Source organism: Ambystoma mexicanum, chromosome 3q, assembly GCF_040938575.1.
Source record: "Ambystoma mexicanum isolate Mex_15411 chromosome 3q, UKY_AmexF1_1, whole genome shotgun sequence".
Lineage (NCBI taxonomy): Eukaryota > Metazoa > Chordata > Amphibia > Caudata > Ambystomatidae > Ambystoma > Ambystoma mexicanum.
This window is the reverse complement of record NC_090926.1, coordinates 816,381,010-816,407,225: the sequence shown is the minus strand read 5'-3', so window position 1 is coordinate 816,407,225 and position 26,216 is coordinate 816,381,010. Positions and strand designations below refer to the sequence as shown.

The 26,216-nt window shown below is 43.3% G+C and overlaps 1 protein-coding gene across 2 annotated transcripts in view; it reads left to right on the top strand.

Moving 5' to 3' along the window:
* Positions 1-26,216, top strand: part of CA10 (carbonic anhydrase 10) — a 1,133,169-nt gene that overhangs the window by 839,359 nt on the left and 267,594 nt on the right. For both annotated transcript variants that reach the window (XM_069654920.1, XM_069654921.1), the window contains one exon: positions 17,717-17,789. In XM_069654920.1, the coding sequence (XP_069511021.1) occupies positions 17,717-17,789 (73 nt within the window). The remainder of the gene's footprint in view (positions 1-17,716; positions 17,790-26,216) is intronic.

Here is a 26,216-nt window from a genome sequence, read left to right as displayed (position 1 = left end):
CCAGTTTAATGATGATGGATGAGAGCATAGAGTGGTGAGCAGCAGTTATGAAGTAAGAAACATTTAAACGGGAAGTTTCAGAGATGTGTTTACTTTGGAATCCTGAACGGAGCTGATCACCTTGTGATTGGGCCTCAGTTGTAGTTGACTAAAGAGTTAAAGACAACTCTTTTGAGAGTTTTGTTGTGGTGGGGCAGGAGAAAGATAAGCCTTTTTTGAAGAGGTATTCTTGGGATCTGAACTGGGTTTCTTTAATGTAGGTATGAAGATGCAGTAACGCACTTTGCCATCTCCCCATATACAGAATATGACGCTGCCATAAAGAATATTACCTGTAAGTGAGACAAGTTTTTACGTCATTTCTTTATTTGTGGAAGGAAGGTTCAGATCTGAGGCTAGGAGATAAAGAGTTCCAGGTTTTGGCTGCTAGGACCGGGAAGCTGCAGCCCCCTGCTTTTTGAAGCTTGAACCTCGGGATGATCAGGCAGTTGGTTTGAGAAGACCTGGTCGGTCGAACCAGGACATTTCGTTTAAATTTGTCGCAGAGGTAAGTAGGTGCTAGGTTATTTAGGCATTTAAAGGTAAGTGATAAGGTTGTAAGTCTGATTCTTTGGTTGACGGAGAGCCAGTGAACACTTCATCTTACCTCAGGTTTATTGATTGTGAAGTGGGAGAATGGAAAAAAAGGCTCCCACCAATCCCCTCACGCCCCTGGCCTAGAGGATCGCGGGCCAGACACCCGCCACGAGAGGAGTTTGCCTATCTACCAGACGACCAAATACCCTGGTACAGGAACATACGGATGTGCCCACCAGCCTGCCCTGCCCATGCCGACACCTGCGGCATGGATGAACTCGACTGAACGATTCAACAGTAAATAAACACATCGTTAGAGATGCCATGACGACCTAGCCAACGGTCAGCACACCCGTGCAAACATGCACACTGGTCACTCCCACACCAATCCACACGAAGAACATATTCAGTGCTATGACATAGGTGACGGACACACCCACTGACGCGCATCGTTATTATTTTTCACATAGGTTTTCAAAATGCAGAAACGCCAGACGCACAACGAACTCATCTAAAATGCTTGCTGACGCTTCTCCTAACCCATGCATTGCAATGAGAAATATAACAAAGACATGATACTGGGTATAAAGCAACATGACACCGTAACTTAAAGTGCCGTGCATCAAACATCCCCACCTATGCACCAGGCCCAAGTAGGCCGCAAGCAAGAGCCTCCATGAACATTGAACGAGCAAGAGTACAATTGCTGACCCTGCAGAGTGAGCCCGGCGAGAACAGACAGTCAAGGGCACAATGTTGCAAAGTCGCATGCCACAAGCCGAAGCCAAGGTCACACCTGCAAACTAAGCCAGACACACAGTGGAAAATGCAATATTAAATGTGCAGAATTCTGCCTTAACCACGGTCTCTCCTCACGTGACCAAGCCGAACCTGACAGGGTGCCAGACCCAGGAGGAAGGAGGCGCCTGGATCCCACGTTTTGAGACACAGGCAGCAACAATGAAGCGACTCAATGGACATCTGCGGCGGTGGGAGTAGTCTGCCCTCCAGCATATGAACAAATCCTCGCATTGTCTGCACATACCCATAGTTATACATTGTTGCAAATGACAGGTGCACCGCGAGCTGGGAACAGCGATGGTCCCAGACTGCGGGGCTCGCGAGTGGACCAATCAGAACATGGGGCACTAATCACTGACGCCATTAACATTAGCCAATCGTCAGGGGTCTTCATGTAACAATTTTCATGTATCTAATTGAAGGGGCAACCCAAGTATACCACCTGACTGACCCTCAACCACTAACAGCGTTCTCTATACGTATGCTATACTAACCCTACCACTCGAGGAACCAATCCAGAGTGGCGATAGGTTTTTTGCTAACTTTCCCAGGTGACGCGAGTAGCGCGTCATACCGAGGTAAAAAAGGGCCTGCGAGCCCCACGAAGGAAGAGAGAGAGTCAGGACAAACGCGTACAATCCTTGACCCATCCCTGCCGTTTTTTTTAATAAACAGCAGAACCACCTTGCTTCTTGCGTGTGCCTCATACTCATTTTTGGGATACGCGGGAGGAGTTGGGGCCTCCCTGCCCGGGGGTCCGCGGACGGCCAGCAGACCCCGGCAGAATTTCCCCCCGACAATTGTACAGCTCAAATTGAATTCAGGAAGCAGTATTGTATGTATTAGTGTATGTAATACAAACAGAAAAGTAATGAAGAACGGTTGTTCAAACCGTTTTGCACATTTCCATTGCTCTGCTACAAAGTGACATTGGCATTGTACCATACCACAGTGCACAAGTACAGGCATTTGTCAGTTACCGGTTATTCCCATCATTGGCTGTATTATTCACATCATATATGAGTTATTACGTTCCACATACCAGCTACTGCCATAAAAAGAACAGGTATTCACACCGTTGCCAGGTTTGAAACACCAAATGTTCAGGCACTTGCACCATTAAAAGGGATTGTCCTCAAAGGAGCAGGTACACGTGTTATTGGGATTAATAACATCCTGCACTCATGCATCTAGAGACCACAAACCAGAAACCAGTAAATTGCCATTCTTGTGTGTTATTACTTACGTGGTCCCATTTCCTTTTTACCACACAGCCCAAGTTCTAGCTGCCACCCCGGTGTCACAATAAGCCTTTCAATGGACAAGCCTCTGTGTTTTAAGGACACTACTATGGTGATGATGTGCACAATATAAAAGACAAAAAACATTACCTAAAATAGCTTACAACACAGTTAAAGTGGCGTAAACACTTTGGCCCTCATTAGGACTCTGGCGGAAAACCATGGTGCTATTAGCACCATGGTCGATGCCAGAGTCCGCCATGGCGGAATGGGGAATTACCATCCCATTCCAAGGTTGGCGGGGCGGTAATTCCCCATGCCACCATGGCCCTTCCCCATTCCCATTTTTGCCCCATAGGGCATAATGGGAATGGGGAAGACGGTAAGTACGGTACCGCAAATTGTGGTACCTTACTTACCTCGAGAGTCCCTTTGTGGGCCCCTACTTTAATGGCTGGTCTAGACCAGCCATTAAGGTCTGGTCCCGCAAAGGGACCTCGTAGTAAGGCGTTAAGGGTTTAACGGCGCCGACACCTTTTACGCGCCATTAACCCCTTAACGCCTGGGTCCTAATGAGGCCCTTTGTGTCTGTTGTCAGCCTGCCTGCAGTGCATCCTGCTCTACGTTTGACTTTCCTCTTGTCTCCAACTCTGAATGCTCTCGAAGCAAAGCAGCACATTCACACTTGACCTACTTTAATCCATCCTCTTTTTAATGTAAAGACATCCGAGTTGCCAATAGCTTCACATTGGTTTCACTAAACTTACCAATAGACGTTTGGTGGCTGTTCTTATCTATGCACATTAGAACATGTGGCCAGAGATGGTGTGGGGTTAGAAATAGAATTAGGGCTTGGACACAGCCTAGAGTACAGCTATTGAAGGTTGATCAATTATATACTACATACATATACATGGGCGTAGGACATGGGGGGACAAATCCCCCCCACAATTTTAAGTGGGGGGGATGTAATGTAATTTATCCCCCCCCAGAATATGTGTTTGGTGTGTTGTGCAGGGATCTGTTTTTGAAGTGGGGGGAGGGCCTGTCCCCCCTGGCCCCCAAAGCATGGGGGCAATACCCTGGGGGCAGATGGGTGATCATCTGCCCCCAGGGAAGGGGGGGCAAAAAAAATATATATATATATATATATATATATATATATATATATATATATATATATATATATATATATATATATTTATTTTTTTAACATAGTTTTGGGTGGGCTGGGTGCGGGACCACTAGCCACCAGGGATTTTTGCAAGGGGGGTGGCCCTCTCCCCCCACCCTAAGTGGATGGGGAGCACTTTGTGTAGCCCCCCCTGGGGGCAGATTTCTGCCCCTAGGAAGGGGTACATGAGATGCCCTCCATCCATTTGGGGGGGGCACTGCAAATAATGGCAGAGCCACCCCTCCCAAGCCTGGGGCAGTACATTTTGACCCCCCCCCCGAGGGAAGATGGCCACACACATGAGCCCATCTGCCCCTAGGGAAGGGCAAAACAAAAATATATATATTATAACTTGTTTGGGGTGGGGGTGGGGAGAGGCCACTAGACCACCAGGACTTTTTGTGTTTGAAAGGGGGACGGCCCTCCCCCAACCCTAAGTGGATGAGGGGGCACCTTATGTAGCCCTCACTGGCAGCAGATTTCTGCCCCTAGGAAGGGGTACATGAGATGCCCCCATCCATTTGGAGTGAGGGGAGAGTCCACTTCAAATATTGGCAGAGCCACCACACCCCGGAAGCCTGGGTCAGTACATTTTGCCACCCCCCTGGGGGCAGATGGTCACACACATGTGCCATCTGCACCTAGGGAAGGGCAAAACAAAAATATATATATTATAACTTGTTTTGGGTGGGGGATGGGGGCACCTTATGTAGCCTTCCCTGGGGGCAGATTACTGCCCCTAGGAGGGGGTACCTGAGATGCCCCCATCCATTTGGGGTGTGGGGAGGCCACTGCAAATATTGACACTGCAAATATTTCTCATTGGTAAACCTGTGGGAATGCGGGAAGGTAGGCCATGTGTTGTTGGCAGCGTGTTTCGGTGGGTGACCAGAGTAAAATGTGTGGAAATTGTGTTTTTATTAGGTACTTTTCCCGATTTCCCACAAACTATGGATTGTTTCCCTACATAGTTGTTGCCTGACCTGTGCAACTCACCCCTTCCTAAACTTGGAATATTGTCTATTTTTCAGTAATGTATGCTTTACTGGCTACCCATTCAGCCTTCCTACCCTTTTCTTCCATTCCGTCCTCCATGTCCTATTGGACAATAAACGCCAAAATCGCCTAGCTCTCACAAAATGGATAATTAGCATATCAAAATATGTAATTTTGGTTTCCACTCAATCTGTTCTAGAATGCCTGGAAAATGGCGAATCCAGCACAGCAAACCATTTGTTCCTAGCTCTTACAAGGAAAACACCACAGGCTTCTTTGTACAACATTTTATTGGCATTTTCTGAAAAAAAAAACAAATGTTCTCCTTTTTGGTTATTTTCTCTCACCCCCCTACAGCAAACTAGGAATCCTGGGTGGCGTTACGACCGCCTACATGTGGGAAAAAAGGGGCCAACTTTGGCCGAGATATCTCATGTAATAAAGAAGTTACAAGGGATTGAATGGCGACAAACCGAAATCACCAAAAAAGGCCTTGGCACTGGGGGGAAATACCCATGGCAGTTAAGGGGTTAAGACGGTAAAGCCCCAGAGGAGATATCATTTGTAAGGTAGCTCAGTTAGTTAATTCTCCAAATGCAGATTGTGCACAGGAATATGTAACACCTGTGTTCAGCACCTGGCTTAATCTTCCGGTGGGATAATAGGCAGAGTGAATGCATTCAGCTTCCGATGCAACACAGCATTTTCCAGGTTAATTGGTTCAGAAAAAGTGTTGGAAAACACTATTACTGTCGCTTTTTCTAACTGGCCAGATTTTCATGCATTTTCTGGGTGGAGTTCGGGAGCCGAGTGGATACACCAGGAACACCTGTATTTCCCGCTCCACCAGACAAATGCGGCCTTACTGTCAGCATGGATTCTTATGCTGGAAATAAGGAAAGGGTTCCTCTGGGATCTGCTTGGAATTGAAACCTGGTAAAAGCGGGCGGAGTCCAGAGGAAGCCATTGTCAATTTCGCCAGCAATCGCTAATTGCGTGCGGTATTTACACTCTTCCAAAGTGAAAAAGCAATGTGATTTCATCTGCCTTTTACACTAAAATCTTCCATTTTGTGGCGGAAAAACTAAAAATGTGCGCCAATGGAAGTGGTCCACTCCATGCAGTTTACTTTGCGCCTTGATGCTTGGGTTTTTGCGTAATGCTACACATGTAATAAATAAATAAATACATTTAACATGACCCCCGATAAATGCCAATTCGTGATCAGAATGACAGGGCTTACTCAGAGGTACAAACAAGATTTCCTCTTTCCTTGAAACCCCCATCTTTCCATTCCAAGAGACACACACATCTCCTTGCCCCACACAAAAAAAGTAGCAACTTGCAGTTGGTAGAAAAGGCTTCAACTTCTTTATTTGGCAGGAGTCCACTTACAGGTGATCTGCCTCTTAACGAGCTGGCGTTCTAGCTGTGGCCCACTGGAAGTAATTGTTATTTCCTCTCTTTTACCATGAGTTCATAGTCAGATGAAAAAAATCCAGAAATGCAACACACAAAGACATGTTCTGTGCTGCTGCATCCTTTATATTTCTTCTGTTTTCTTTTCTTCTTTTCTCTTGTTTTATACAGTGATATTTGTAATTTAAAACATACTGCTATTTTAATTCTAATTTTGTGAAAAGTCGAGTTCTTTGACTAAAACACAATAAACAATTAAATAAATAATGCAAAGTCCCCAAGATGTCCCCGGTCCCCGCCAGATTTTATGAGTCTCCTACGCCCCTGTACATATACTACATATAACACCCAAAAAAGAAAAAGCAAAATTACACATGCTACATTGCAGCCTGATCAACGTGCCATCTATGGCAAAGCACAAAACAGAAATGCACAACCTTCTAAGCGAAGGTGGCATTGCTGCTCTCTTTTTCACTGAAACATGTCTCCTACACAACCACAAAGTAATTGCTCATAAAGCGATATCCAACAACTAGAGTAACAGAAGCTAACAGAGAAACCGGAAAAGGAGGAGGACTCAACTCTAGAACACCACAAGAACATTTGCGCCACATCGATACCCTCAACTGACATAGAAGACTGCAGATCACTGCTTGTCAACCTCAAGGTCAACAACCAATTCAACCTAATCTCCCTTCTGATTTACACACAGCCGACCTGCAATCCTAACTTCGCCACAAAACTCACCAATGCCATAGCTAACCTTTCCAGTCCACAAATCACGACAACATCATTGTACTGGGAGACTACAACATCTGGTTCGAAATAGATAATGAAACCAAACAAACTCGCCCAATGGCCTGCTGGAAACCCTTTATCTCAAACAAATAGTGAATGGACCCACTCACAGAGTTGGACACACACTAGATGGAATTTTCTACAGGGATGGACTTTTGGCCGCTGCCCCACCAGTACCAGTGGTATGTAGCGACCATCATATGATCCCTTTCACCGTCAAAACTCCAAGCTGCATAATGCCCATGAACGTAAAACACCCGGGGACTAACAAAAGAAGCTGGAAAATACTTGGCCTTGATATATTAACACAACTATTAGATACTACCAAGCGTGACACATCCCAGCCTAAAGAAATGACACCCGACACAGTTGAAGAGAACTTTCACTCATGGATCACAGATGTGTCAGACTAACTATCACCATTAAATATCTACAAACCCAAACAAAAAAGTTGCAGCACAATGGTTCAAAGAAGAATTTAATCGGCAACAAATCCACAAAAGGAAATTTTCAGAATTGTGAAGGAAATAAAAAAAAACATCTTCATGCAACAAGATTGTACCCTTACAAATCGTATGTGACAGCATCAAGGCCCACCTAAGAACGAAATGAGAAGCAATCCAACAAGCCATCGACACATCCTTCTGGAACACAAACAACACCCTCCCAGAAACCAACACTGCAACAACCAGTACAAAATTGATTCAAAGCTATAATCGATGAATCCTTCTGCAAACTACTAAATGATACCAACGTAGCCTGATCCCCTAGTAACCCATCTCCACCGGGTAGCTACAAAAAGCAACTCAACCACAAAAAACAAGCCCACTACACCCGACTACTAATGAATCTATCTCTAAGCACAGGAATAGTACCAACATTATTCAAATCTGCATACATCAAAGCCCCTTTAATGGGCAAGATAGGAAAATCAGATGACCCTGCTTAATGCAGACCCATATCAAACCTGCCATACCGAGTGACAATCCTGGGGAGCCACGTGTACAAAGAGCTACTCAATCATGTAGAAAACAACATAATACTTGACCAACCCCAAGTTGGTTTCAGACCCATGAGAGGAACCAAATCAGCACTCCTCTCCATATGGGACGATCTAAAAATAAACAGGGATAACACCCAATCGACCCTGATACTAGTGGAAATATTGCCTGCTTTCGACATGATCAAACACACAACTCTAATTAAGAGACTGGAAGAATCTGGTATTCATTGCACCTCACTACAATGGCTGAAATCTTCCCTCACCAGCCAAACCGAAAGAGCACACCTACCACCGTTACATCGAACTCAAAATGTATCACCTATGGCATACCACAAGGATCAAGCCTCTCACCACTCCTCTTCAACATTGACAAGACCCCCCCCCCTAATGAAGGTCATTCAAACCCATGGTCAGACAGCTTACAACTACACAGGTGACACCCAACTCATCTTCACTACCAACAACAACCCGGACAACCCCCTCAATACAATCCTCACTTATTTAAACACCTGGATGGCAAATGACAATCTCAAACTAAACCCAACCATACCAGAAATAATAATCTCCCCATGAGAAGACCATCAAGCACAGGCATCCCTGACCTAGCCCCTGAGCAGGAAAACCCAACCAGAAACATTGACAATGATAATACATCTGGGAATCCTCATGGACGATGGTCGCACTCTGGAACCACAAATCATACCAATACAAAAAAATAAATGCTTCTATGTTTAATTGGGGGGATCCTCACTTATCTCAATTTTCCTCACAGAACCCTTATGATTCTTTCCTTGGTATTATCAAGAATAGATTACGCAAATAGTCTCTACCTAGGAATGCCTGAACGGTTCACCAAAAACTAAACTGCATCCCAAATAAAGCAGTAAATCTACTCCTGAGACTAAAGAGATCACATCACACTAGCCCTTCGAAGTCTACACTGGCTACCAGTAAAAAAACACATCAATTTCAAAGCCCTCTGCATTGCCCATAAATCACTACATGGGCAAGGAGCCAATTCCTCCAGCAAAAATCACCCAATACCAACCAAGAAGATATTTGTGATCTAGCCCCGACCACCAAATTGAAACAAGACACTATGAGAAAAGGATTTTTGGGGGAACCACCTATTTAGATCTGATAGGCAAACTATGGCACTCGATCCCAAAGGAACTAAGAACGACGCAAGGCCACCTAACTTTCAGGAAATTACTGAAAACCTGACTATTCAGCTCGCCGAGATAAACACAGACCAACTATACAACAACCACTCCATGACCAGGCCACCTCAATCTCCTACAATGCCCGCTCCTACAAACTGTAAGCCCAGAACAGTTATAACACAGCATAAATAACCCTTTTCTCTTGTCCACAACGACCACACACGCCCATGATGCTAGTGAAACAACCCCACCAAAACCCTCAAACTACACATCACTCTCTAACCAAACTACAAAACAAGTAAACTGCAAAACTAAATAACTGAAACACTGGACACCGCCCTTCCGTACACAACAAGCCCAAGTGCACAAACAAAGCACACCGAAAAAGCTTTGGTTCTACATCCATCAACAGGTGAGCATAACATCTATTTTATCCCTCTCTCCCCTAGCACCCAACTCACTTTGCTTTACAGAACCACGTGAGCACTTGGAGACCATAGAAATAGCTGCAGTATGTAGTATAAACCAACCTAACATAAGAGCATTTTCTCTGAGTTGTAGTACTTTTTTCCATGCACGTCCATTACAACATCAACAGTTTATAAGGGTGATTTATTGTCACTGCATAGCCGAATATGCTACTGCTCTGTATTCTCAATAGGGAACTTTCAGTGATAGTACAGATACATCACTAAAAGCATTATTTAATCGGACAGCATTGGCACATTGCTGCACACACATTTAAGAGAATAGCTCAGTCTTACTTGACAGAAACCTTTCTTTTAAATTCAATTATTTTATTGAATAGATAGGACAAAGGGCAGAAACGTATAATATGGCAAACTAGCACATAGGGTAGCCAGTTCCAGAATGTTAGGTGTATTTTATAGGTAACCAGGTGGGGAGGCACCGAGCACATGGGGCACAGGGTTCAGTTGCCCTGTTGTCATTGCACAACGGGGAAAGTGTGTAATGAACAAAATCTGGATTGAGATCCAAGCTCTTCTAAATCACTGAGTGCAGCAAAGCTTCTGGCTCCTCTCCTGCCAGGTTCAGGTGTGGTGAAGTGTTAGCATACATCTTGCAAAATTAGCAAGTGCTGCTTACTTCAAAGTGTGAAGGCTGTCAACAATGGGCTCTGTGTACATGCCCAACTGAATCACCAAGGCAACCAGATCCTGGCGTCTGGATTTACAATCAGAAAACCGCGTTCAGATCTAACCGGCAGACGAAGGAGATGCGTAGCAGGCAGGACAGCGGATCCAGACAGCAGCCACAATTGCAACTCGCAGACCAGTGGCGGACGCAAAAAAACAAGGTAATGAATATGTCCGGCACGCAGAAATCCACTGCCATGTAGATCTAAGAGTATCTGCTACCAAAGTTGATTGAGCCATTCCAACCGCTCTACTCTTACAGAACACTGATCGATAGATGGTGACAGAGAGGTCATGCCGGAGAAGCGCATTCGGGTGAACATTAGCAATAAGACATTTAAAGTCCCTGCAGCAAGAAGAAGCTAACAAATAGATGTCAATTTGCCTGTGTAATTAGCATCACACTGCTGAACTAATGAAAGTGAACCAAGGGCTGATCATCCCACTAAATCCTAGCTAATATTTTGGGATTGATGTCCTGCATACCACAGTAGCATCACAAGACCAAGACTGAATACAAAGTCGGGGAGAAGCAACCCAGACTCTCGAGTCAGATCTCCATATAGCAGGTGGGTTTTTGCCTCATGAGAGTGGATTACACATGGGAATGACGCCCCTACCTTGGCACGATGGAGCATGATAGCGCTAGAGAAGCAACTGAAAGGCAATGTTCTATGCTTTTCTTGCAACAGGCACTACAGGACCACGACGCAGTCCTGCAACAACGAAAACATAAGCTGTTCGCCCGCACAAGAGCCGTCCAAGGTCATTAACCATGGACACAGGTCCAGTGTTCAGTAATAGAACCTTAATGGAATACAAGCCATATCAGCTTACTCTATTTCATTTTATATTGACAGGCTAAGCATATTTTAACAGACACGCCAGCCGGCACCGATAATAGGAAGAGAACTTGGTCATTTCACCTGAAGAATGTTCAATATTTAGTATAACAGAACAGAAACATGCTGAGATTGTTACCTATGGATTAATACACAGGTGTTAATACGAACAGAATATAGAACAATAACTTGATCATTGTGTGTGTAGATACTGTGGTCACCACACTTATTTTGTTTGAAAGAACAACTCAGTATTTGTAGAATTCCTATTTCACCTATGTAAATGGTTTCACTTTACCAGAAATGTGTGACGAATTAAATTGTTTGTTTTAAGTTGTTTATTGATACATAATAAACATTGCTTTTATGGTGTTTTTGATGGATTAAGTGGCCACCTTTTCATATCCTGACCTGTCATTTCATATCTTTAGCTCAATGTTAAAATATTGAATCCACACCCGGAAATATATAGAGATTGCACTTGATAACCACAATGCTTCACTCAGGGATCTGCAATTATTGGTGTCCTAGATGTTTTAGACTACAACTCCCATCAGCCCTAGCCAGCAGTGTCATTAGTGAGATATGAAATGAGGTCTAGTCCAAAATATAAGCCGAAGATTTGCAGATTGCAGGGCCCCCATATAAAAGCGTGCGCTGTGGGCTGGTGCAATGCGATTGCCACTTTGGAGAAGAACGCACTGTGACATGCGGGGATAGATTGATAGTCTTCTACGTGTCCCTGGGCATTATCTTCAGGGCATTGCTGGTAAAGCAGCAGAGCATTCATCTCTGTTAGCAGATGGCTAACGAGTTGTGTTCGACTCTCAACCCGCCTGCACTTTTTCAATTGGCCCTCGTTCAGGCCATCCAGCTGCAAGTTTAGCCGCATAATGCAGTGCCTGGGACACCAGTCTGTGTATTTTAATTCTGTAGTTCTGAAATGAATAACATTTAAAAAATACAAGGTCACCTCCAAAAAGTCATTGGGGGAGGTGGTATTTGAACCCAGCATGCACTACTGCTCCTTATTCGGACAGCCATGTTGTATGCACTATACAACGCTATATGATTGAAACTCGCAGAAACCCACATGAGCTTGAACACACCCCATATAACACTGTGCACTCAGGTTGGGAAAAACCGTGCACATGAGCAGTGTGGTGTCAGTCTAGTAACACAGTGGGGGAGTGCAGTTACTGCCTCTTTAGGCATATTAGTGATGAGAAGAACCAAGACATAGGTCAAGCAGCGTCACTCAATGAGACAACAGGCCTTTCATCAGTGCAAAGGTTGCAGCTTGGGGCGGCTGATGTAACTGTCGATGATAGGCACTATTCCCTGTTTGAATCAACACAATTCACAATAATTTATCAATAAAAAAATATATTCACTCAATAAATCCTATGACAGCATGTGCCATGGGTTATTTGCTTCAATGAATATGTTTACTGTAATTCGCTAATGCAATGAAAGGTAACGCAAATGCCCACTAGCATGTAATGAGGCCTAAATATATATATATATATATAGATATATTTCAACTAAACATACAGTTTACATTTCATACAATCTTTCCTATGCAGTCCAGTATTGGGGGGTAATACGCAACCGATTTAGGTGAAATGCAGGCTATACAAGTCCCTGGAGCTGTATGATATGATATGGCATTTATAACGCGCCTGTACACGGGCCTTTCAATCTTACACACACCCCGCTCTATGCACCAACTTCATTTCCTAATTCTAGTCTAAATAATGGGGATTCCACAGTTGTGAGGCGTGCCATACAAAACCTGGACTTCCAAAATACAGTTTTGTCTTGCAGTGTTCAAAAAGATTTGTTTGGTGTTTTGTACAGCCATTCTCTGACACAGTGGTATTCTGTAGAACACACGCAGGTGGGTGGGGGGGTAGGGAGGGGGGGCGTAATCACGATCATTGGTGTAATGAACCAGTTGGCACAAGTTCCTACAGACGGAAATAAAATGGATGGATACGTAAATATCAATAGGTCAAGAGAGCAGGGGCGGAATGGAAATGGGGGAAAAGGTGCAACTTCCCTCCAGGCTGGCTGTGCTGCTGTCCAACGGGTCAGAGGGCCAAAACTTCACCAAAAAAAATCGAAAAAGACAAAATCCTCAGAATCTAACCTGCCACAAAGGAACCCAGTGCTGAAAAGCCTGCTCAGATTCTGTGTAAATGGGGCCAGAGTTTTGTCTTGATGACAGCAATGTTGTAGTTGGGCCTGGATGGCCCCACCACACATGGGTCTCCACAGTGAGTCACAGGGAGAGGAGTCTAGGCTGCAGGGACATGTCCAAACCCCTCAGTGGCAATACATGCATTTAAATAACAGATTCTGTGTCCCTGGATGGTAGTGGTGGCACGACTTGTCCTTGGTTTGATTCTGTACACATGCTTTCCCTATGTTCTGTTGAACTTCTTTATCCGTAGTGTGTTCATACAAAAAGACTTTAATTGCACCCTGAATAGCACCCATGGACGTTCCCTAAGCAGTGGTTATAGAAATGAATGTAGGACTGTTTGTGGTACTTACCTTTGGACCTAGTTGAAAAACGCACATAGAAAGATGTAATGTTCAGGTATTCATTATTAGAAGACGGCAAACTAAGGGGGGGGTCATTCTGAGTTGGTTGGAATTTTTAATACCGCTGAAGAAAGTTACCAGCTCCGACCGTGGTACTTCTGGAAATCTGCACTACTCAACATGTACCACCAGAAAAGCTGGTATTTCTGGAATACATCCAATGCTATTTAAGAAATACCACCTCCGATGGCGGTAATGTAGAACATGTTTTCAGCCATTTCTGGCATCAATGTGAAGGGCGAAATGGATTATGTACAGTACTGGCTCATATCAGTACTGTTGACATTCTTTATGCACATACAGGTCAGGTTTGGCCCTTTTATGTATTATATGGGCGAGGTGGTGAGAGGAGGCAATACGAGATGCCAACCATTTTACCCCCTCAACATTGCCATTTGTAAAAACCTTTTTCACTCTATTGAAGGGAAGCACCTGTGCTTCCATTATGTACAGTAAAAAGAAAGATTTAGGAAATGTGGGGCCAGTTTGACTTTTTTACTTCGATCATCACAGTGGAGGTAAAGATAGGTGGATTTTCTGCAAAACGGCTGCCTAAAATACCACCACCGGTATTCCGATGGAATACCACTGATAGTTTTGATCAAACCCTGAATTGGGTGGTCTGTACAATCCAGGGTATTTGCCAAATACTGACACATTTACTGTTACCACCCAACTCTGAATGTCCCTCTAGGTTTGTGATCCTTGTTCCTTGTCCAGAACACTCTTCTCTTATGTGACCAACAAAAGACACACATGCAAATAAACACCATAGATGCAAAGTCAAATGAACACAGATAGATCCTTCCACCTATACTTTACATGTCACAAATGCACATTAACCAAGTCACAGAAACTGAAAAACCACACTCCATAAATATAATAGGGTGCTGTTGCTCCCTCTCCATCACCAGGTCCAAAGCATATTCCCATTGCAGTTCTCTCTGCTTCCGTCAGTTGAAATATGCATCCGGCTTTCCATGAAAGTGCAACTTGGGAGCAAAAAAAACTGCGTCCCCTTGCTGTCATTTCGCTCTGCATTATTCAAGTGCAGACCCCATAGCCACAATTACCAGCAAGACCGCGACTACGGCTTCTTGCTGTGTCTGGGAGAGGCTGACTGACAAATAAAGGTGGTCTACTGTCTAACTATAAGCTAGGGCAACGAAAGGTGGTGAGTGGCATGGTATGAGTGGGAAGGAATTGGGTATAGAGCAATGTGGGCAAGAGAAGGAGGTGCGTGCATGGTAAGGGAAGTGAATTAATAGTTAAAGGATGGAACGAAAGGGGAACAGACATCGCAAAGATAATTGTAAGAAACAGGGGGCATTGAGAATGTTTTGCAAGGGAAGGACACTGAGGATGATGGGCAAGGAAAATAGGGTAAATGAGATGGAGGTGCACATCGGGAATGGTAGGCTAGCAGGTTGACTTTTGCTGACATCTATGTATGACCTGCACTGGATTGACCCCCTTTCTTTGTTCTGGCTATATGAAAGTATGTTTCAATTACTACTACTCTTATATTTTTGAGGTTTATCATGTGACTTAGTGCTTTGAAAGCACATACTTGTACAGACTAAGATTATAATTATAGTACATTTTCATTATAAATATAATCTTAGTCTGTTTCTCAGATGTATTTGACTTAGGGTACAGGCTATTAATATACTATCCCCTCGTAGTTATATTGGTGCCGTGAATACCAGATTTACTGAACAGTTTACTAGTTTAGTCCTTGAATAAGAATGTTGCAGAAAGCATGTGTTTTGTTTCTAATACTGGAATAGGAAAAGGTGAAGTCTCCCCTGCTTTCTGAATTGGAAACTGTGGAACCAAAAAGACAGGGCTCCAATCCCCACCTTCCACGTTTCATGTGATCCTGAGCAAATCCCTTTCCATTGCTGTGCCTTATTTTCCTTAACTATCTGTAGAGAAAGCCTCACTCATATGGGTTTGTACTCTATAGTGTTACTCTATATAAATAATTGTAACAATGTATGTTAAACATACTGGTGAGGAGGCAGGATGACAATTTAGTCTTCTATTGTGGATGGGTGGGTGCACAGGGTGCAGGTGTGGGTTTTGTGTTGTGGGCTGAGGAGGCAGTAAACCAGGTATGGGTATTTGGCCATGCCAGTTCATGTTTGACTGAGAGCAAATCCAGACCATCTGGGTCAGCAATGGCTCCATCAATAAAGTATCTATCTTATACACCTCTTTAAGTTGTTCTAAGACTAAAGCTCAGATGAGATGGGATGAGAGGAGATGTAACCTGCTGTCAAACTACAAACTGTAACACATTGAAAACTGTGCTCAAATCCCAGCTTTCCCATTTACCAATTATATTATCCTAGTGAAATAAATGTAACATTTTTGGTAAGTGGGAGAATTCCAGGGGTCCAAGTCTCTAAGAAACCACAAAACTACTGGAAAAATATGTTGCATGAAAGGAAAGTAATGTCAAAAATGTGTACTATATACAGTTGAGAATGTGTGGGAGTGGGGGTGGGGGTTGGTATTGAGATTACTTGTTCTGGAAGTTGGGGCCTCTGAACTGTGGGTTTGGGCGATGCACTATGGGCCAGAAAAGTATGCTTACCACCCAGGCCAAAGGGTGCCAGTCCTCCCCTGCAAGAGATTATAATGTAATGCACATTATTTAATAATATATAACTGCGCCCTTAAAGATTCCTTTTGTTGCATTCCATATGGATGTTTGACCTCATCGAGTCCTTTTGGAGATAGCAAGAAAAGATGACCTAGTTATTATGCTGCCGTCGGGTGTGGGTGTGTGCACGCGCGCTCCTTCTTTAGTCATATAAGGGCTGCTTTCCTGTAATCTAATGTATACTCTAGCTCCTATGGGAATTAATTTGGATGTTGTAAAGCATTTGAATTGATTATTGTGCTCGTGTGTATTTAAATCATACTGAATTCATTAGAGCGTTTTCCTTTGGGATTGCCCCATTATAAAGCACATATGTGAATTAGGCCTGTGTATCTCGGCACTGTGTACAAACCAACATATTTCTGCCTATATAATTTGAAGGGCCAGATTACAGACATGTTGCACTGGTGCAAGTGTAAATGTGCACACGGTTTGGGGACTAGGTCAAAGTGACTTTGCACTGCCAACAAAGTTTGCCAGCGGCCCAAAGGGTATTTTACCAGTGTTTGCAAAGTCAGTGCAAAGTCACTTTGCACTGCAAAAATAAACTTTGCACCACTCTGTGAATCAGGGTGCTTGTTGGCTGTGCACTCACTTTGCACCAGTGCTAAAACACTTTGCGTTGCACTAACATTTCCACGAATCAGGCCCTTTATACTGAGTAGATGAAAACACACGTAATTGCAATGATTGCAGTTTGAAAGCTATGTTTTAAGCATAGACCTTTTTTGTAGAATCATATGTTACTCCACATATCTTGCAGCCCGAGCCAATCCCATTTCTCTCTGCAACGCTCTCCATTTTCTCCCTCCTCTGTTTTTCTTTATCACAGGTTCAGCTATTGGATCCAGGGTCCCTATTGCGCAAACGCTGTATTGGTGCAAGTGAAATTAGCACTAGGGCAAAAATGCCCTAGTGCAAATCACATAATCTTTCAATGCATTTTTGCACCAGGGTAATTTTGTAGCAGTGCGTGGACCAACTGCCCAGGAGTGAAAAGGCCTTGAAAGAACATGCTTTTGGCATTGTGGCTTTTTTTGCCCGAGTGAAGAGTTTCTCTAATTCTGCCCCAGGCGTTTAGTAGCCAGCTCATTCATAAACCTTCACCAGGCAAACCAAAGATGGCCGGAGGTTTGTGGGCATTTCTAAAACTTGTCCGATGTTGTCAGGCCTGGCAGTAAGTGCTTTCATGCTCCTCTGACGTTTACTGCTGTAATAGCTGATCATAAGTAAAGTATGTAAAGACTGTGTTGTTCTATTTTCAGGTAACGGATTCTTCGAATACATTTCTTAATCGTATGTTGGACAGGGATATAATTACAAGAATAACATTTAAAAGTAAGTTTTCTATTAAATACTATTTAAAACAACGAAAGTTGTATATGATGTTGGTGCAAAGTTTTAAAATCCTATATTTGTAAAATAAATGTGTCCTACTCTATCGGAATCCAGACGGCATGGGTTTTCACAGCACATGTTTAATATTTGTCCTAGTTAAGATGTTTCATGTTAATTCAAATGAGTTTTTTCTTCCGCGATTTTACAATGTTTATGCATTCGGTTCATTATTATTTTCCTTTAGGTTAGAGAAATAACCGTAGATGGAGAATGGTTGTGTTTGTTGTATTGCGTGGGTCGTACTATCCGCTATAACTTTAAAATAGAAATATTTGTGGCACAGATGTAAAAAATGTCGATTCTTTACACCAAAATATGTCCTCAAGTAAATCATTCAACCCTATATTTTTAGAAAAATAGAAGTATAACCAATAAAGGTAACATGTTCTCTGGGCAATGCTCAATCAAGAACCTGCGCTAACTAAAGATAAGAGAATGCTAAAGACCTAAGAACAGCTTAGTAAGGACCTAGGAACAGCTTAGTAAGGACTTAGGAACAGCTTAGTAAGGACTTAGGAACAGCTTAGTAAGGACCTAGGAACAGCTTAGTAAGGACTTAAGAACCGCTTAGTAAGGACCTAGGAACAGCTTAGTAAGGACCTAAGAAACAGCTTAGTAAGGACCTAAGAACAGCTTAGTAAGGACCTAGGAACAGCTTAGTAAGGACCTAGGAACAGCTTAGTAAGGACCTAAGAACAGCTTAGTAAGGACTTAGGAACCGCTTAGTAAGGACCTAGGAACAGCTTAGTAAGGACCTAAGAAACAGCTTAGTAAGGACCTAAGAACAGCTTAGTAAGGACCTAGGAACAGCTTAGTAAGGACTTAGGAACAGCTTAGTAAGGATTTAGGAACAGCTTAGTAAGGACCTAGGAACAGCTTAGTAAGGACCTAAGAAACAGCTTAGTAAGGACCTAGGAACAGCTTAGTAAGGACCTAGGAACAGCTTAGTAAGGATCTAAGATAGTAAGGACTGCGCAACAGCTTGGGTCCTTACTTTTAAAGATTTGTTTATCGCTGCTCCCAGTAATGAAACTGTACAAATAGACTCTGATAGATCTCATGGCATCTGGGCTACCATCCTTAAACATGGTAAGAACAATCTGTTAAAAGAAAAATGGCCCTTAAGAATTTTGGCGTGATTGCGAACCTCTCATGAGATCAGCTGGCAAATATATTTTTTATATCATTTCTGGGAGGCAGCTGGACCGGTCAGAATGGCCAAGCAGACCTTGAGTTTTATAAATATGCTTTATTGCAAATACAATCTAAATGAATCGTCAAATAGGGAAAGCAGAGTATGAGGATGTTGTTGTCACATGCACGACTAGTTGTGGAGTACGGTGGCCAAATGGGCCCAGGATGGACATCCTTCTCTTAATTACTAGGATGGGAGTAGCAAGACACTTTCACACATTTACTTCTGTATCTGGGATTGGGATTTTAGGAAGGTGTGGCTGGTCCCTGGTCTTATGCTCAAGTTATTAAGTGGGGTGATCAAGCGGGCAACACACTTTGCGGTCTCTTAGTTGCAATCTAGTTTCAGAGCAGCCAGCACTGATGATATCTGCTATCTCTTGATAGGCAATTGTGTGCTTATATTATTTGATACTCTCGACTGCCCAGGAGAAAAAGATAGTTGGGAGATTTGTTATAAAGAATTTAAATGATCGGAGTGTACATTTAAAAAAATGTTTTATTGTGTATGATTTGAATTGCTTTATTAATTTATTTCGGATATTTAAAAGTTATTTCATTTTTTACTCCACTAAACAATGAAGGTTGTTTTTCTACCTAAAACAAAACACACCTGACATGAAAATCCATGTTGGGCCCCCTCTTCACCTACAAAACATCTCTTAATGAATATTTGCACTAAGTAATGATAGATGTACTGCATCCTCATCATCGTACTTGGCAAAAGCTCCTTTACAGCTTGTTTGGGAACTCGGTCAATCACCCATTCTTTACACTATGTCAAAGTGCCTGTGAAGAACAGTTAAGAACATTGATAAGGCGTTTGGTGTAAAGAAGAAATTAAATGTATTCTTCGTCTATGCGTGAGGGACAGGTGTACACCTGCTGCTAGGATCCTATGAAGAGGCAGTCTTCCATCTTGGATTTTCACATGAAGGGGGCACTACCCCTTTTAAATGGCTGCTGCCTTCATTCCAACCAGACATCCTCTTTCGTTTGCTCCTCTGTGAATGCCGTTTTCTTCTCTGCTCCATCAGCCGACCCTGCCTCTGAGGTCTGTATCAGGTTTTGATTTGGTAACAGGTTCCAGGCTATAGAATGAAGGAACACAACCTTTTGGTTAGAATTCTTATACAGAGTGAATTTAATGGGGGAAATACGTGGGTGTGTGATTACTGATAGTGGCCCATGTAATGAGGCACAGGCCCATATGAGGGGTTGCTATTGCAAGACTGGCACTTGGGCTTCCCTTAAACCATTGGTAAAAAAAGAGGAGACTGCCAAGTGGTTGAGTTACTGGCCATGGTCAGGCTAGACCCAGGACATTGACAGTTGGTAGCTATGTTTACCTGTACAACAGTGACAGGGACACAACAGTAACAATATTCTAAGACATAGGGCACGTCACAATGGGCACAGGGATGCAGGACGATCACCTGGATACCAGGAGAAGGTAGCATTTACATTGAGGGAGATGTTCACTTGCCTAAGATTAGACATAATAACTAGGAAGGAAAGGCATGTCCAATGCGCAGTTTCAAATAATATGCAAAAGAGACAGATTTCGCAACTAAGGTCATCTGTTTATGTGCAAGATTTATCAGTCATAGGCAGCCACTGCTACCTTACGACCCCCAGGTTTTCCTTACTACTAAGATTAGACATATCTTGCCCTGAAGAGACAAGCAGGTTGAAAGTTTGGGAAAGTTCAGGAAGCATTTTATTTAGCATGACTAAACATTTGAATAACAAAGATTGTGCATCATGTAATGCCGACTTATTTGTAACTAATTTGGTTAATTGAGGAAGATTGAGATGTTTGGTTTTGTGCATAACACCGACCTATGGTGACATCTGTTAGCTCCTCCATAGTGCTCGAGAAGATTGTTTTTCCTGCTAGTCTGACCTTTTGTTTCCTCCCTTTGAGGTCTTTGTGTTTGTGTTGGTACGTATGTTATGGTATCTGCTCTAGTGTGCAATGACTGGTATTGTGTAATAAAGGATATGATGTTTTAGTGGACCTTTTGAATAAAAGGATTGCTGTTAAACATCCTTTGGAAAAACATGGTAATATATCTCGGGCTGTAAGGATGAGAATTGAGGTTAAAAAAACAATCAGGAAAAGTAGTTTTCTTGCAAGAAATGCATAATTTAGATAAAGTCCTGAATCTCCTCCTTCGAGGACAGTATGCCACAGTTTTCAAGTGTTAGTGGGGTGTTGATACCTCTTAATGAAAAAATAAGATGTGATTTTTTATATCTTCTGTGAATCAGTCACATTACTCCAAATGCCTAAGTCTGAAAAGATCCTTTTATCTGGAGACTTCAGTAATGGTAAAGAGCTACTCCTTGACAGATAGTCTAGGACATATGTTGTATTCATCAGTATTTTAATTGATGTCAGGGACTGCAGTCTCGTGGTCTTTTGTTTACGTTCTTTTAAGTGTTGCTTGCATCCGCATGTTGGGGAATGCTTATGTTTGTATGTATGTAGGCTCAAGCGGGCGGAGAGCGTTGGTGTGAAGTGGGAGACGTGGAGTGAGGCGGATGCAGGCAGGGCGCTGGGTAATCACTTGAAAAAACGTACCTGTGCCTGAAAGAAGTGTCTATGCCTTGATCACTACTACATACCGTTGCAGAATAAGCTGAGAGCTCTAAAAGCTAAGGATGATTGGTGTATGTATGTTGGACCCTCCATGCAGGCATGGGAAGACACATTCTTCTGTGAAGTACATGAAAGCTACTCAAGGGTTGACTTTTTTCTTCAGTTCCACAATCATAGTATCTGATGTGCTTAACATATCTTGGATCGCGAACAGCAAGTGTCCAGATTACAGTCGGAATGTCTCCCTTGTGGAGGTCGGTGAGAGTAGTGCTCTGTTTGAGGATGTAGTTGAGGACATTAGGAGCGGGCTTGGCTGAGAATGCTCCGGCAGTATTGGATGAGGGTACAACAAAGAAAATGATGGATAGGAGACCAGAATAGCCTGGGAAAGAAATTGAAGAGCCTGGAGAAAATGTTTGCTTCAGGTGATGATGAGAATGGCCTGAAAGAGTTTAGCAAACGCCGAATAACTTTGAAAGGCCTTGTAAATCTGCGTTTGCTAGGCAAATAACAAAAGAGAATTTCTGGGAAAGTGGGGAGAATATACGCACGTGTCTTGCATTCTGGCTCCAAATTATGGGCCCTGTGATTGCATGAGACCGCGATTCTTTGGATTCTTTATGAACAGCTGCTGAAAGTTGGCTCTGAGGCTATGCTATGTGTGTATGAATGTGATTTATAAAGTGCAGACCTAGCTGGAAAGCAACAGCGTGCTTGGTTGCCTTCCTAGGGGAAGCCGAGATGCTGTTTCTTGAGAAAGTGGATCTGATTTTAGGCTCAATATCATATATATATCATAAAGGACTTGAAGGTAGTAAATTATCGGCCGCCGGCAGTTTTACCATCAATTGTAAAATAGCAGTCACATTTTAGCCATACACAAAAAACATTCGCTCCGACGCAAATCTGTTTGCACTGTATTTGTGCTGGCGCTAATATCAGTTACGCAAGTGCAAAATGCCTTTGTAAATGTGTTGCACAATTGATTAGAATACTGCCCCAGGTGCTGATGGGCTATCTGTCGCATAGTTGCAAGGAAACAAGTGCCAACGTTGTGTAGTGTATCTAATGATTCTGTTGCTAGTAGAAAGGACATGAATTCATGTACTAGTTACTGACCCATTTCTTTGCTAGGAGGGGACTTGTAGACATTGACAAGAAATTGAAAAACAATTTTTGCTAAAAGACCTATGGATATGGTTCCTAAATTGGCTTATCATGGTTTGGGATTTTGAAAAAGAAAGAGTTAGCTAACTTAAGAGGACTGCTAGGTGTCATGGAGTTGCATGACAACCCAGAAATATATTTTTTGACTTGAGCTTACTTGGTGGAAAGGAATTTTGCAAAGCTAGTTCACCCTTTTTGCATTGTTTTTTCCAAATAAATGTGTAGACCTGATGCTGCACCGCATGACAAATCTAGTGCCCAAGTCGAAACTAACCAGCATATTTTATTTTGGGAGGGTGACTGAGAAGGTCTATTTCTATGTTACTTTTAAGCTGCCTTTTCATACAAGGAAGACAATTAAGAGCTACCAGCTTATGCTGAGGATAAACTCTGTCCCCAAGCTAGTGGCTAATAGAGTAGTATAGCAAGGCCTATGGTAATAAACATAATATAGGGAAAACTAAGGTGATGCCCCTTACCTGGTGATGCTATAAAGTTCACCTAGGTGGCTGGTGGACTGGATGGAACAGTATGGGATACTTAGGTATTGAGGCTGTCTTCTACGCTATGGAAATATTATGTTACACTATCCAAATTATCCTAAAACAGGTAAAGGGAGGCGGTGAAAGAAGCCCTTAAATAATGGCTCGCTCTGCTTTCAAACACTCCTCTGACATCTACCCCCTCCTCGAAGAACTTGACTTGGATGTCCTAGCTCTCATGAGACATGGTTCAGGCCAGCTCTGTCACGAGTTTTGACACTCTCCTCCCTCATGGCTACAAGATCCTTTCTATGCCTAGGACCAACCGACCCGGAGGGGGAGCAGTTCTGATCTTTCCAGAGTGGATCCCTGCTTCTGTCATTCCTACGCAGGCCTACTCCTGCTTTGAATGCCTGGTCTGCAGGCGCTCTATCTCTCCTGGCCGTTTTATAACTATGGTCACCTTCTACAGGTCACCTGACCAGGTTGCCCTTTTCCTCTCAGAGTGGGCTGACCTCTCCTCTCTTCTTTTTATGTGTACTTCTTATTTTTAATACAAATTATTCTTCGTGCATTATTCTTGTCAAACAGGTTTTGTTGGAGCTATTGTCAATGTTTAGTCCAACCAGAAAGGTGTAAAAGGGAGACTCCAGTGCTCCATTCGAAGGAGGTGGCCGTTCTAGACGGTGCTGCCTGACGTGTATCCAAGCTTAGGGTCTTTTCCTCTAACTGCCAACCGTGCAACAGCGGTGCTACAGGACTGGCCACGAGGCTTGGAAAATCTCTGCCTCTTGGGCATCCGCCTGCCGACTGAGGAGCCCCGTGACGGCATCGGTACAGCCTGGTGTCTGGCTGGTGTTGGTGCTAGGGCCAAGGCCGCTTATGGGGGCGGCTCTGGTGCCCGCTCCATAGGGACCCTCTGTGGCATTGTATCTCCTGGTAAGCCTTATTAGCATTCGCACTTGTACGCCTTATGGTTATTTCCACAGGTCTGCCTGCATTAATTTGGCTCTGTATTTTATTAGAGGCTAAGTCCATACAACATATATAACATATAAATCCATATAACATGGAGCGTGAGAATAAGATTATAGACCAGCCCATGCAGCCTGATGCTTTGGACATGGCGGATCTTACTTCCCAACTGCCTCTGACTTCCCGCAGAAGTGTCAGTTTTATTTCGGATGTCTTAGCACTTAGTGCCATTAGAAGGCAAAAGCTCCAAAAAGAACATCTCATGCTTACCAATCTCTTGCTTAGTAATAAAGTCTGCAAGAGTGGCGATAATTGTCCCTCACCCAATGTTACCTGTCAACCGGTAATAGTGCGGGACCAACTTGAAGCCTATGGTGGTATACCTGGGGCGCTAGCACCTAAGGAGCCTAATAAATTAAAGAGCAACTTGCCTTTAGGTGTCCAGGCTATGGCCTCATTACACGGATGGCGGTAGGGATTTACCGGTACCGGTAAAATACCGGTACCGGTAAATCCCTACCGCCTTACTACGAGGTCCCTTTGCGGGTTGGGGGATTTTACGCCTGCTTTTTGCAGGCGTTAAAATCCAACCCGCTAAGGGACCTCGGAGCTAATTACGGCACCGCAAAATTGCGGTGCCGTAATTAGCGCCTTCCCCATTCCCATAGAGCCCTATGGGGCAAAAATGGGAATGGGGAAGGGCAATGGCGGAAAGGGGATTTACCGCCCCTCCAACCTTGGAATGGGGCGGTAAATCCCCTTTCCGCCAAGGCGGTGCCGGTATTTTACCGGCATGAGCCATGGCGCTAATAGCACCATGGCTCACCGCCTACCGGGTAATGAGGCCCCTCTGCTACATCAAACAATATGTTCGACATGGCATGTAAAGGGCATAGGGATAGTAAGGCGAGTGAGAAGGGTGCCTCCAAGAAAACTGGCTTTTGCTTAAAGAAAGTATGCAGCAAGACTTTTCTGCTTGCTCTAACTTCGAGGATTTTCAAGCCTGGGTGACCTCTATTAGTTCCACTATGCTTATCTCCCAAACGCTAAATGATCGGAAGACCGGACAAAAAGAACATCAAAGATCGGATAAGTCCTCTCAAACCCCCCTCTCGCGTAGTGGGCTCCATCAAAGCTGTCAAAAGGACCTTAGTTAAGCTCCCACTGAAGAACAACCACTACAGGTTAGGGTAGTTGACCCTAATCCGGAAGTTGGCGGTACTGCGCTGGTGGAGAATGCCCTGAACCCAGCTAAACCAGCTTTATCCCTGGTCCCTCTAATATCCAAGGATAGCCGACAAAGAAAATCAACAATGGCCAAAATCGTGGATCCTAATACCAAGGAGCTTTGTCTTGGACCCCAGAAACTTCATCATTGCAAATATTGATAAACCTAGGGAATTTGAATCCAGGGAATCACTGAAGAATAAAATTCTATCGTGGCTCAATCGGAGAGTGGGCTCCAATTGTGTCAGAATGCAAGACATGAAAGTCCTTCGAAGGATACAGTTAAATAACTGGTGTTCCACTGATTATACTGATTGCATTGTTATTGGATGTGGCCATAAATCCTCTGTTTTTGAATAGAGTGATAAATCTGGACACCAATCCTTCTACCAAGCTAAGAATTGTTCTGAATTGACCTATCTACTTTTTAAGGTTATTGCTGTATAATATATTGTGTGTTCACATTTTTCATGTGGCCATTTTTTAACTATTTATGTATTATAGTCTCTATGTTCTTTTTATTAAGACATCTATTTGCTTTGTAATTGTTTGTATGGTGGCACTCTTAAGCCTCAGGGTCAGCGTGGTATAAATACATTTCAATTTCAATTCAATTTCAAAATATTCATTGATTTCTGACCTTTGTCAAATAAAACAATTAGTAGCCGAAACTATCTACTGATTTTTTCCCTGGTGGATTATGTTGTGCATCAAGCA